This window comes from Symphodus melops (assembly GCF_947650265.1).
Source record: "Symphodus melops genome assembly, chromosome: 10".
Classification (NCBI taxonomy): Eukaryota; Metazoa; Chordata; class Actinopteri; order Labriformes; family Labridae; genus Symphodus; species Symphodus melops.
In genome coordinates this window covers 26,097,333-26,110,652 of record NC_136700.1, presented here as the reverse complement: position 1 = coordinate 26,110,652, position 13,320 = coordinate 26,097,333, and the positions used below count along the sequence as shown (strand labels likewise).

The following is a 13,320-nucleotide window of genomic DNA, read 5'->3' as shown; positions in this document are numbered from 1 at the left end:
ACCTTCAGCTCTTTTTCAGTTTTCTTTCTCTATTAGTTAGTCTGACAAATGAGCAGCAGAGGAGAGAGAGAGAGAGAGAGAGAGAGAGAGACGGAGGGAGAGAGAGAGAGAGAGAGAAAGAGAGAGAGACGGAGGGAGAGAGAGAGAGAGAGAGAGACGGAGGGAGAGAGAGAGAGAGAGAGAGAGAGAGAGAGAGAGAGAGAGAGAGAGAGAGAGAGAGAGAGAGAGAGAGAGAGAGACGGAGGGAGAGAGAGAGAGAGAGAGAGAGAGAGAGAGAGAGACGGAGGGAGAGAGAGAGAGAGAGAGAGACAGAGAGAGAGAGAGAGAGAGAGAGAGAGAGAGGGAGGAGAGGGAGGAGAGAGAGAGACAGAGAGAGAGAGAGAGACAGAGAGAGAGAGAGAGAGAGAGAGAGAGAGGGAGAGAGAGAGAGAAACAAACAGTCCATGTTGTGAATGATCATTTATAAAACACAAAAAAGGTTACGACAGTGTTTACTCGACGTACTGATCAAAGTGAACCTCACGTGTGTTAGCCTGTTAGCTTAGCTTCCTTAAGCCTGTTTTATGCACCAACTAACGTGGGCGTCATCTGAGTGACGTCACCTGTTGGTTGCAGCCAAATGACAACGGTGGCCATTTTGGAAACAGGCAACGGGGCGGAGCTGAAGCCTCCTGGCAAACAGCTTGAACGGCCGCTGTATGACCGCCACTTTTAACGGCAGGTTTTATATTTGAGGTTGTTGATTTCCCGATCAGACACGAGGCGAGGACGATGAGCTGGAGGACGTTAAACGTACGGGGAACGTCAAACTTTTGGAAAAGAGCGCCGGTGACATCACAGCCCCTTGGTTCGCTGGGCGCTCTCGGCGCGTCGGGGGAAAACGCTGGCGCTCAGAAAAGAATGCGTGGTGGACACGGGGTCAGATCTCTGCACGCGATGATGTTCGCTCGCTGCCAGTCGACATGCAGCGTCATCAGTGTGCGGCGGAGGTTTCCATGGTGGTCAGAAGAATGCGAGCTCTCGCCATCGTGGCGTTCACATGCACAGAAAAGAAAAAAGTGAACAGAGTGGTGGTGAGAGAAAAGAGGTTAATTTGTGACGTCACGTTACCGTTGGCGTGCGCTCTCGACAACTTCCGACGCCACATCAATGAGTGAGTCATTCCATTCTGAATTTCTATTGGCTGGTTCGTTGATGGCAGATCGTAGCGTTCACATTGTGAGACGATCGTCCACATATTCATCACGAGGGTAAGGATTTGATCCTCGCCTTCACCGTTTAGAGCCACGACCACAGAAATGACCACGGGGACTTCTCACGGGACGGCGTGAGAAATGACCTGCACGCGGCGTGTGGTGGATAAAGTTAGCGACCAGTTTGGGAAGACTTTTAAAGTGATGCGTCCGTCTTCAGGCTACCAGACAGATCACGTGACCAACCCAAGCCGATGACATCATAGCCACAGACCGTCACATCAGGATACACACGGTGGCTTTAAAGAGGCGTGCGCCGCCATCCCTCCCAGAAAGTTTGATGAATCACTGATGATTAGAGAGGAATAACTCTGGACGGATGGAGAGAGAGACGCAGAGAGGCAGATGGTTCCCCGGGGAGGAGCAGGTGGATCACAGAGAGGAAGAGGAGGAGCGGAGGAGACGAAGAGAACTCCTGAATGATACAGAAGGCGTTGAGCTCACCAGATAAGCATCGATTTTACAGTAAGAGGAGCCGCCACATGTTGACACCACAATCCAAACACATAAACAACAATGATAGCGTGAATAAAACTTTGGCCTGCGCGGTTACAGCCGCAGTAAAGACGTCATACAGCTCGTCGATCCAGCGCTGCGGCGCCTCCGGACAAATTCACCTCCAGCTGTCTTTAACTGAGATTTGTTTTTCTGATCATGACCACGAAAGTAAAAGAGAGACCTGCTGACGCTCTCTTCCTCTGTGATCAATCAGCCAATCAGAGAGCTGCTCTCTTCCTCTGTGATCAATCAGCCAATCAGAGAGCTGCTCTCTTCCTCTGTGGTCAGACAGCCAATCAGAGAGCTGCTCTCTTCCTCTGTGATCAATCAGCCAATCAGAGAGCTGCTCTCCTACTCTGTGATCAATTAGCCAATCAGAGAGCTGCTCTCTTCCTCTGTGATCAATCAGCCAATCAGAGAGCTGCTCTCCTACTCTGTGATCAATCAGCCAATCAGAGAGCTGCTCTCTTCCTGCGTGATCATGAAGGAAACCTGCTGTGTTGAAGCTTCTCTGACAACAATGCAGCAGCCAGTATGTCCTCCTTCTAACTTTAGATTCTGCTCCTGAATGCTCTGGATTTGATTGGACCAGAGAAGGTAGGCGGGGCTTTGAAGGCCGTTTTGGACGCCCCTGGGTTTGCCAGATATGAGAGCAGTTATCAAAATTTGGACTGCAGTAACCATTTTAAAAACTAGGGGTCAGTCTCTCCACCAATCAGAGGGCTGCTGTCTGCAGAGAGACCAGTCTCCCTCATGTCAGTCTTCATCTCCTGAATCACTGTCTTCATTCACTGAGGTCAAGAGGTCATGACATGGTGACGCTGAGAGCGCCCTCTGCTGGATCAGACTGGAGTAGGTAAGATTTTCTTCACGGGCTTTCTTTGCTGCTGTACATCGCTCTGCAGACTTTCATAATGACTTTAGTTTCTAAAGGTTTTCACTGATGGATAATAGTTCTGAAGAATGAACCCTCCCCTTTCCTCCTCTGAACAACACGAGTGAAACCTTCACGCCCCTCAGCCCTCATTCATTCACTTTAACTGTGTTGCATTCTTCTGAATCTCCGAGCAGGCGGGGGAGAAACTCCACCGGGGAACGCCATTACTCTCTCAAACGGCCCCCAGCAGACCAACAAACTCGATATCTCAGTGACAGTATCCGAGCTGGAAAAAGTCGGCTCACTTCTTCTTTCCAAACTGCTAAATGAAGAAAATGAAACTGTCGCTGATGTCTCTTTGGGACACATTCTGCGTGTCCATGCTGCCTTAAGCTTCTGGACAGCAGATCATGCAACATGTAGTTATAGAAACACACGCTTGACTTTATCAAAGGGAATACTTCTGTGTGGAGCTGAGAAGATCCAGGATGAGAACATTGTTGGGTCCAGCCAAGATGACAAAGTTCAGGCTGTGTACGTTTGGAGAACCAGGACAAAAGACTCTTAATCCCAGCATGCCTTGCAGGGACTCCGGGAATGCTTTGCCACACATAGGTGTGAAGTTTGAGATGGATAAAACCGGTTGTCTCCCCTTGTTCACGTCTGGAGATACCCCTCTGCTTCAGGGGTATCTCCGGATACAGACGCTGCAGAGACAATAGACCAGGTAGAGACAGAGACAATCAGTGTCCGCCATCATGATCTCTCTCACACACACACACACACACACACACACACACACACAAAGATTATTAATTATCAATGATATTGGTATTTAATTAACTTATTTTGATACCGATATTTGTAATAGTTTGGTTGTTCCTTGATATCAGGGTGGTGCCCTGAGGTTTATTCAACTCAGTTTAATAACAATATATTGATTCTTTTAATAATTAATAATAATAATTATTCATGTTAATTTGACAACCAACATTTTACTTAACTTAATTGTTGGTCAGGTATTCAGTCCTAAAAAAAGACTGCTTTGACTGGATGAAGATAAGCGATCTGTTAATGAGCAGTGGTCACTCGTCACTCTGCTGCATATATTCAATATCTGTGTGAGGAGTCCTCATTGAGACACGCCGTCCTCGGGGACGGCTGTCTTTAAAAAGGATCTTAATGCTCCAGCGACTGCTGTATCAGCGGCCATGTTGGCTCAACCTGCTGTCCCCGAGACGCCGCAGTGAGCGCAAGCTAACGCTGTGCATAGAGAACTCTCTCTCTGCTAGCACACACACACACAGATATATATACACACACACACACAGACACACATATACACACACACCACACACACACACACACAGACAATCTGCTCGAGTGGCACTGAATCAAATATTGATCAGAGGCTCAAGTCTCCTTGGTTACTTGATATATTAAAGTGAAAGTTCTCTCTTTCAAACACACACACACACACGGGCAACTGTGTGTGTGTGTGTGTGTGTGTATGCGTGTGTATCAGTTGTGTTACTTCCTGGACTTGGCTGGCAGCTGGAGGTGAATGACGTGTGAACACCCCCACAGTGCGTCAGCAGCGGGTGCCCAAAGCGCACACACACACACACACACACACACACACACACACACACACACACACACACACACACACACACACACACACACACACACACACACACACACACACACACACACACACACACACACACACACACACACACACACACACACACACACACACACACACACACACACACACACACACACACACACACACACACATTTTTAAAGCATGTATGTTACAGCGTGTGCATATGATCAATGGGACAGCGTGCTAGTTGCTGATTGGTTAATTGCAGTCCGTGCTGAAGCGTGTGTGTGTGTAGTGAACAGTGAGTGTTTCTGTGTGTGTGTGTGTGGAGTGTTTCGAGGGGCTGCAGGTATAAAAACAGAGCTCTCTGTGGCATAAAGTGAGACGGTGTTCACAACACACACACTGAGTTTTTCTGTGTGTGTGTGTGTGTGTGTGTGTGTGTGTGTGTGTGTGTGTGTGTGTGTGTGTGTAGTGAACACTACGTTTTTCTGTGTGTGTGTGTGTATGTGTGTGTGTGTGTGTGTGTGTGTAGCATAGATTTAGGTAGCCTGCCGCGAAACCACTTTTTGCACGGCCTATTTAAAAAAAACACTGTCATGTGACTCTTTATTACAAGAACTCATCCAGCTTTGTTTCAGAGAAGGCTGTGAGCGACGAGGACAAATACACACGGAAACAATCAGCTGTGTTACAGTCTGTGGTTTAAACATGGCGGAGTGACGAGTCTTTCGACCAATCAGAGGACTGCAGGGTTTAGCTCCACCTGTTCGGGTTGGCTCCACATTCACATGCTGACAGATGATTGACTTATCAAGGTCTCGGGATCTATTATTACTGGATGTAATATTATGAATTTATTTGTTTGTTTGTTTGTTTATTAAAGAAAGTGCAGATAGAAGCAGAACAACAAAGGTTTAGACAACATGAACCAGGTGAGTCAGAGGATGAAGGTGTGTGTCAGACAGGCTGGATAGTAACTCAACATTATCAAGCTTGGGAAAACTAAAATGTGTAACAATGCATCTTATTGAACAGAATGCACCAGTTAGAGACTTATTCAAAACCAGTGTGTTTGGGAGCACAGAACCTCCGCTACGCCGCGCCGCTACGCCGCTCCACGCCGCTCCGCGCCGCCGTGAGTGACACGGAAAAAAGTTTGCACCCCCTGTTTTCCCATTTCTGCCTAAATTACTGGTGTGTAGTGAACATTGTGTGTTTCTGTGTGTGTGTGTGTGTGTGTGTGTGTGTGTGGTGAACACTGTGTGTTTCTGTGTGTGTGTGTGTGTAGTGAACACTGTGTGTTTCTGTGTGTGTGTGTGTGTGTGTGTGTGTGTGTGTGTGTGTGTGTGTGTGTGTGTGTGTGTAGTGAACACTGTGTGTTTCTGTGTGTGTGTGTAGTGAACACTGTGTGTTTCTGTGTGTGTGTGTGTAGTGAACACTGTGTGTGTGTGTGTGTGTGTAGTGAACACTGTGTGTTTCTGTGTGTGTGTGTGTGTAGTGAACACTGTGTGTTTCTGTGTGTGTGTGTAGTGAACACTGTGTGTTTCTGTGTGTGTAGTGAACACTGTGTGTTTCTGTGTGTGTGTGTGTAGTGAACACTGTGTGTTTCTGTGTGTGTGTGTAGTGAACACTGTGTGTTTCTGTGTGTGTGTGTGTGTAGTGAACACTGTGTGTTTCTGTGTGTGTGTGTAGTGAACACTGTGTGTTTCTGTGTGTGTGTGTGTAGTGAACACTGTGTGTTTCTGTGTGTGTGTTGTTCAGGCTCTCCACAGTGACTCACGTGCAGTGTGAGTGTGTGTGTGTGTAAGTGTGTGCGTGAGAGTGTGTGCGTGAGAGTGTGTGTGTGTGTGTGTGTGTGTGTGTGTGTGTGAGAGAGAGTGTGTGTGTGTGTAAGTGTGTGCGTGAGAGTGTGTGTGTGTGTGTGTGTGTGTGTGTGTGTGAGAGTGTGAGTGTGTGTGTGTGTGAGAGAGAGTGTTTGTGTGTGTGTTTTAGCGTGAGCGTGTCAAGAGGAAGATGGCAGGAAAAACAGGGATAAGGAGTCAGGGAGACGAGGAAAGGAGACAAGGAAGCGAGCGATGTGAGGGGAGCAGGAAGACAACAACAAGAGCATGAGAGCGATCGCTAGGTGCCTGCTGGTCACCATAGCAACATGTGGCACCATGCTGAGCGCCTGCTGACGTCACACCTGTTGATCTGAAACACTGTGTGTGTGTGTGTGTGTGTGTGTGTGTGTGTGTGTGTGTGTGTGAAGGTGTGTGTGTGTGTGTGTGTGTGTGTGTGTGTGTTAGCTGAATATTTGATGACTAAACATTGGGACATTTATCTGCCTTTGTTTGTATGAATATTTCAGGTTGAGGATGTGCTGCTGTGAAGCGTAATGCTGCCCCCTTGTGGCCAGCTGATGCAGCAGCAGCCTCACAGGGCCGCTCTGGGTGGCTGAACAGTGAGTGAAAACACCGTCTGTTCATTGTTTTCTAGTTTCTGTTCTCCAGATGAAAACAGCTGCAGTCTGGCTGCTTCCAGCTGCCTCCATCAGGCCCCCAAAACCCTCACAGGGATCATGTTTCTACAGAGTCCTTCTTCCACCACTGAAGACAGCTGACCTGACCCAGCAGGACCCAGCAGGACCCAGCAGGACCCAGGAAGACCCAGGAAGACCCAGCAGGACCCAGAAAGACCCAGCAAGACCCAGCAGGACCCAGCAAGACCCAGCAGGACCCAGGAAGACCCAGCAGGACACAGGAAGACCCAGCAGGACCCAGCAGGACCCAGCAGGACCCAGAAAGACCCAGCAGGACCCAGAAAGACCCAGCAGGACCCAGCAAGACCCAGCAGGACCCAGCAGGACCCAGAATGACCCAGCAGGATCCAGCAAGACCCAGCAGGACCCAGCAGGACCCAGCAAGACCCAACAAGACCCAGCAGGACCCAGGAAGACCCAGCAGGACCCAGCAAGACCCAGCAGGACCCAGCAGGACCCAGCAGGACCCAGCAGGACCCAGCAAGACCCAGCAGGACCCAGGAAGACCCAGCAGGACCCAGCAGGACCCAGAAGGACCCAGCAAGACCCAACAGGATCCAGCAGGACCCAGAAAGACCCAGAAAGACCCAGCATGACCCAGGAGGACCCAGCAAGACCCAGCAGGACCCAGGAAGACCCAGCAGGACCCAGGAAGACCCAGCAGGACCCAGCAAGACCCAGCAGGACCCAGGAAGACCCAGCAGGACCCAGGAAGACCCAGCAGGACCCAGCAGGACCCAGAAAGACCCAGCAGGACCCAGCAAGACCTAGCAAGACATAGCAGGACCCAGCAAGACCCAGCAGGACCCAGCAGGACCCAGCAAGACTCAGCGCTCCCCCCATCTGAGGCTTTGTGATCCAAGCGGCCCCTGAGGAGGGAACGAATTTATTTCTGAAAACGGCAGCTCTTGTTAAATTCCCCCTGGAGTCGGAGCAACTCCTCGAAAACTCAGCATCATGTTCGTCTTCAACATGGCGGGGGGGAACGTCCGGAGTCAAGCAGAACAGTAAAATCCAGACGGGACGATGAAAGTCTGTATTTTATTTTGAAGGACAGCCTCCTCTTTAACCCTCCGAGGTAACAGTAGTCATAAACATCTCCACGAGTTATTCTCGGCTGCAGATGAAGCAGACCACCTCGGGGTTTCACCACACCTCCATCAATGTCGATTTCTCCAAACGGGGATGCAGAACAAGTTCCTGTGACCGTTTGATCTGGAGCAACAAAAGCATCCACTCAGCTCGTCCTCGCTCCGCTGCCTCCTGCGGGGATGATCGATGAGGAGAACAACCAACACTTTCTAAACATTCACAGGTCTGAGAGGCTTCTCCTGCTGCAGACATGCCAGACGCAGAACGCCACAGGAAGTCATCCCTCCCAGGGTCGGGCGCTCTGTCTCACCTTGGACTTGTTTCACCTTTAACACCTGTCCACTCCCTTATTTGGTACTGATGACTGTATGAGGTTAAACTCTGCTGTCCCACGGAGTGAGCTCATGCGTCAATCGTCTTTACTGCTTTTTCCCTTCACACTCACGGGGGCTGAAGCTAATCCCAGCTGTCGTTGGGCGTGAGCCAATCACAGGGCTGACATTACGCCCTTGCTCTCACTGAACCCTCAAATCTGAGTTTCGTCATCCAGATTGTTTGTGGTTTGATTTTTTTTCAGTCTGAACACAAAAAGTCTCATGAGATCTGATGTTTCTAAATCAAATCTGATTCCTTCAGATCAGACTCGATGTGAACGCGTCGCTGGCTTCAGCGTGTCTTCAGCGTGCGTCTCAACACGACGCCATCGACGACAACAACAACGCCGTGGATCCATCAGGACAGAAGTGAACTGAGATCAGTGAAAGAAAACTTGAGTCAGAAATAATCACACTGCTCTCACAGCCATGTTGCTGTGACTTCCTGGGTGTAACCTGTTACCATAGAAACCAATGTGGATCAGACCAGGTCAGTACGGACAGGCAGATCAGATCTGCTTACTGACAGTCTGTGACATGGACAGTCAGTCAGTCAGATTCTGATCAGATGACACATAGAGACAGACACCCAGCCAATCACAGAGCTGTCACACAAGCCCCGTTTCCACCCAGCGGTCCGGATCGGTTCGTCTCGGTACGGTCCGCATTTTGAGGTGTTTCCATAGACTAATCCCAGGAAAGATTCCCAAATAACCGATCCGTACCGTCCCACTTTTTGGGACCCTTCCGTTGGGATGCCAAGAATATCGAGCCGACCCGAAAAGGTGGAGTTAAACACTGCAGTCCGCTGATTGGTCGAAAGAATCGTCACTCCACCATGTTTAAAGCACAGACTGTAACACAGCTGATTGTTTCCGTGTGTATTTGTCCTCGCCGCTCACAGCCTTCTCTGAAACAAAGCTGGATGAGTTCTTGTAATAAAGAGTCACATGTCAGTGACAGAGGAGATGACCTGCTGGATGTCTCCAGCGTTGGTTTGGTTTATGTAGCGTTTTTCTCCTTTGTTGAATTTATTAGTTAGCGGGTAGCTGTTAGCGATTAGCTGCTATCATATGACGCTATTTACATAGCGGCTATCGTCATCCGGCTTACACGCCGCCTACCAACGGGTGGCTGTGGAAACGCAAACGGGATCAGACTTAATCGAACCAAACTGTACCGAGCCGTACCGGACTGCTGAGTGGAAACAGGGCTATAGAGCCAGCCAATCACAGAGCTGACATATAGATTGGATAGCATGTGATTGGACTGTGGGAGGAGAGAACCCACGCCATGCACGGGGAGAACATGCAGACTCCACACAGAGAGGCTCCTGACAGACAGGGATTCAAACCAGCAACCTCCTCCCTGAGAGGAGACAGCAGCTAAAAGGGAGCCGTATATACGAACACCTCCTGGGTGCAGAGGAGAGATTCTGTTGCTACCTGCAACACTCACACTTAACAGCAGCAAGTAAAAAGAGCAGAGAGAGGGAGAGCATGGTACAATCTGAGTGTGTGTGTGTGTGTGTGTGTGTGTGTGTGTGTTTATGTGAGCGAGTCAGAGGAGCTCCCTGTCTCCCACAGCTGCTGCACTCATTATCCCCAGCACTGTCACACTTTATATGCACATATATTTTCAGCCTGTTGACTCTTTATTTCACGTCTTTTCTTCAGCTCGTGTGTTTATATTCGCCTCATGAAAAGTGTGTGTGTGTGTGTGTGTGTGTGTGTGTGTGTGTTTCTGCAGAGCGATCCAGGAGAGGTCTCCTGCAGCAACCTGCTGAGGGACACATCAGCATGTCCGTGTCTTGATCCTGCCAAAGAGGATGAAAAGAGGAGGGAGAGCTGACTCATCACACACACACACACACACACACACACACACACACACACACACACACACACACACACACACACACACACACACACACACACACACACACACACACACACACACACACACACACACACACACACACACACACACACACACACACACACACACACACACACACACACACACACACACACACACACACACACACACAGCACTGCGTGCACTGAGAGCTTCTAAACAGCAGAGGGCGCTCCTTTAACAGGAAGCTGCACAGACGTGCTCCACCGTTCTTCAGCACTGATTTGATTCATGAACTTTATGGACACTCTCATGTCTTCCTCCTTCACTCACATCACATCGAGCATCAAGCAGCACACCTGACATGTTCTGCTCGAGCTCAGGCTCCACAGATCGTCCTCCTCCTTCTTCTTCATGAGTGAAACAGACGGACACACAAATCTCTTCTATCAATCATTTCTTTAATCTCATTTAAATCCACATCAACCTTTATATGCAACACACACACACACACACACTGCTGGCCCCTGGAGCAGTGTGCCTGTGTGTGTGTGTGTGTGTGTGTGTGTGTGTGTGTGTGACAGAGACAAAGGGAGATAGTGCCCCTGGGCTGACAGGTGAAGAAGAACTCGATTACAGTGTTTGTGCTGTAAACTATGAGATCTGTTTCTGTTCCACATGCATCTCAATGACCTGTTTATATCCTGTTATGGGTCCCACACACACTCCTACCTAATCTCATTATCAGCTGCTACACACACACACACACACACACACACACGCACACACACACACACTTGTAATGATTGTGGAGGAGAGGAGGGGATCACATGGATCCACGTGTATGTTTCTGATCCTTCAAATAAAGGAGACCCCCGACCCCCGACCCCCCCCCCCCCCCCCCCCCCCGCCCGGACCCCAGGAGTCTTTGTCTCAGCAGCAGAAGCCTTCAGTGAGGTGATCAGGCTCTACTACCAGCCGATGTCCCTCCGTCATGCACGGCCTGCTCTGAGGAAGGGGGGTGACAGGAACGTCTCCCCCCTCCCCTCTTTCTTCAAAATGACTTTGGTCTTCGACCTTCGACCTTTGAGAAGCATGGAGGTGATGATCACACAAATAATGACGGACTGAGCGGTCTGCATCTTCACATGCATTGGATAAAATGATTGGTGTGTGTGCGTGCGTGGGGGGGGGGGGGGGGGGGGGCACACGTCACAACTGCCAGGTGATAGAGTCTCATGACGTCTCTAGGATTAGTGTGTGTCCTCACTGCAGAGACCTCACTGTGTCACACTTACTTCGACACTTGGCACAGCGTCCCTTGTCGTACTCCAGAAGGTCCAGAGTCCGGCTGCGCTCGCTGACCGATCGCCTCTGCCCGCTCTCCCTCAGCCGAGCCGCCTCCTCTTTGGCGTACACCCCGAGCTCCTGGGTGTAGCGGCCATACATCTGGAAGAGAACGCAGTGAGAGTGTAAGCAGAGGTTTCAGGGCACACACACACATCCTCCCACCTCCTCCTGCAGACAGCAGGTCCATTTGAACGAGTGCGTCAGAGACAGGAAGCAGGAAACCCAATCAATGAAGCAGACGCACGGACACGGAGATCTTCAACTGAGCTCATGTGCAATTCTATTGGTGCATTTTCTGCCATTGAGGCAAACCCAGGGGCGTCCAAAACGGCCTTCAAAGCCCCGCCTACCTTCTCTGGTCCAATCAGATCCAGAGCATTCAGGAGCAGAATCTAAAGTTAGAAGGAGGACATACTGGCTGCTGCATTGTTGTCAGAGAAGCTTCAACACAGCAGGTTTCCTTCATGATCACAGAGGAGGAGAGCAGCTCTCTGATTGGCCGATTGATCACACAGGAAGAGAGCAGCTCTCTGATTGGCTGATTGATCACACAGGAAGAGAGCAGCTCTCTGATTGGCTGACTGATCACAGAGGAAGAGAGCAGCTCTCTGATTGGTCCTTTAAATAAAGTTACTGCTGTCGTAGAACTCTGAGGCTTTGTTCCGACCGGACGCAAGGTGTGCTCGCCGCGGGAGCACCGACATGCTTCACTCAGCATGACGTACCTGGAAGAACATTTAGACTGTGGCAGAGATCTGCATGAGTTGGCGGCGTGCTGTGACTGACAGGAGGTCGTGCTGTATGAGTTGTTGTTCTTGTTCTGCTCGTTCATGTCAACATTCATGAAACCTGAGAACAATCCAGGTCCTTCTTCGGTCTCGTGTGTGATGCAGACGAGAAGTTGGACGTAAAGCAGCTTCAAACGAAATCAGAAAAAATCAAACATGTTGTTGGACTAAAAGAGGCTGAGCTCTTGTTCAGACCATCACAGCCCGCTCTCACTGCAGGTTCAATCATTTATTCCAACCTGGCCGAGAACGTTCCCCTTCAAACGGTCACCACTCCTTTGAATTCAACACGCAGTTCACAGTTTGATCCAGCAGAGGGCGCTCTCACCATGTCATGACCTCTTGACCTCAGTAAATGAAGACAGTGATTCAGGAGATGCAGGGTCTTTTTCAAACCGTCCACTACACCCTAGCCCCGCCCACTACCCCTCCGTCTGCGCGTCCACGCGGAGGGCCCGCCATATTAAGTCCGTCTCAAACCACTTAGAGGGGAGTGATAGTGGGCCATAAAACCCTCCAGCGAGTCTGCACCGAGGCCCACTCGATGATCACGTGTAACGCCTATTGTGTCCGGTCGTCACTGAAGGAGTGACCTGTACTAAAGTCAGTTCAGTGTGTTCGTGTTTGAACAAACTAAAACACTGCTCCAACTAAGACGGACATTTAATATGATCATACAGACGTGAACAACTTCACCTGTTTATTGTTTTAAAGGATCAAATAAAAGCCTCCTCTTCCTCTCTTCCTTCTGTTCACCTGTTTATTTCATTGTATATTTAAAGGGACTGTTACAAAAACTAAAGAATATTAAATCATGTTACTGACAACTTCTCACAGTTATTTATTTATCATTGTTTTACTGTTGATTTCTTTGTAAAGCTTAATATCAGCTGTGATGTTCATTTATAGTCTCCTTGTCTGCTTTCATTGAAGACAACCTGTTCTTTGATATTATAATAAATTAAACATTATAAATTACAATAAAGAATGTGGGCTCCATCTGATCGTTTTACTATAAGTCTACGCTAATATAAATTTACTAGAGAAAAATAATCTACATAAAGACTTTTACAGAATGTATTACGTACATTAATA

General features: G+C 49.2%; 1 protein-coding gene across 1 annotated transcript in view; it reads right to left on the bottom strand.

Annotated features, from left to right (window-relative positions):
- The window catches only part of clcn2b (chloride channel, voltage-sensitive 2b), a 90,526-nt gene that overhangs the window by 54,281 nt on the left and 22,925 nt on the right, over nt 1–13,320 (bottom strand). Inside the window, exon 2 of the mRNA XM_079353142.1 lies at nt 11,386–11,536. Coding sequence (XP_079209268.1) covers nt 11,386–11,536 — 151 coding nt within the window. The remainder of the gene's footprint in view (nt 1–11,385; nt 11,537–13,320) is intronic.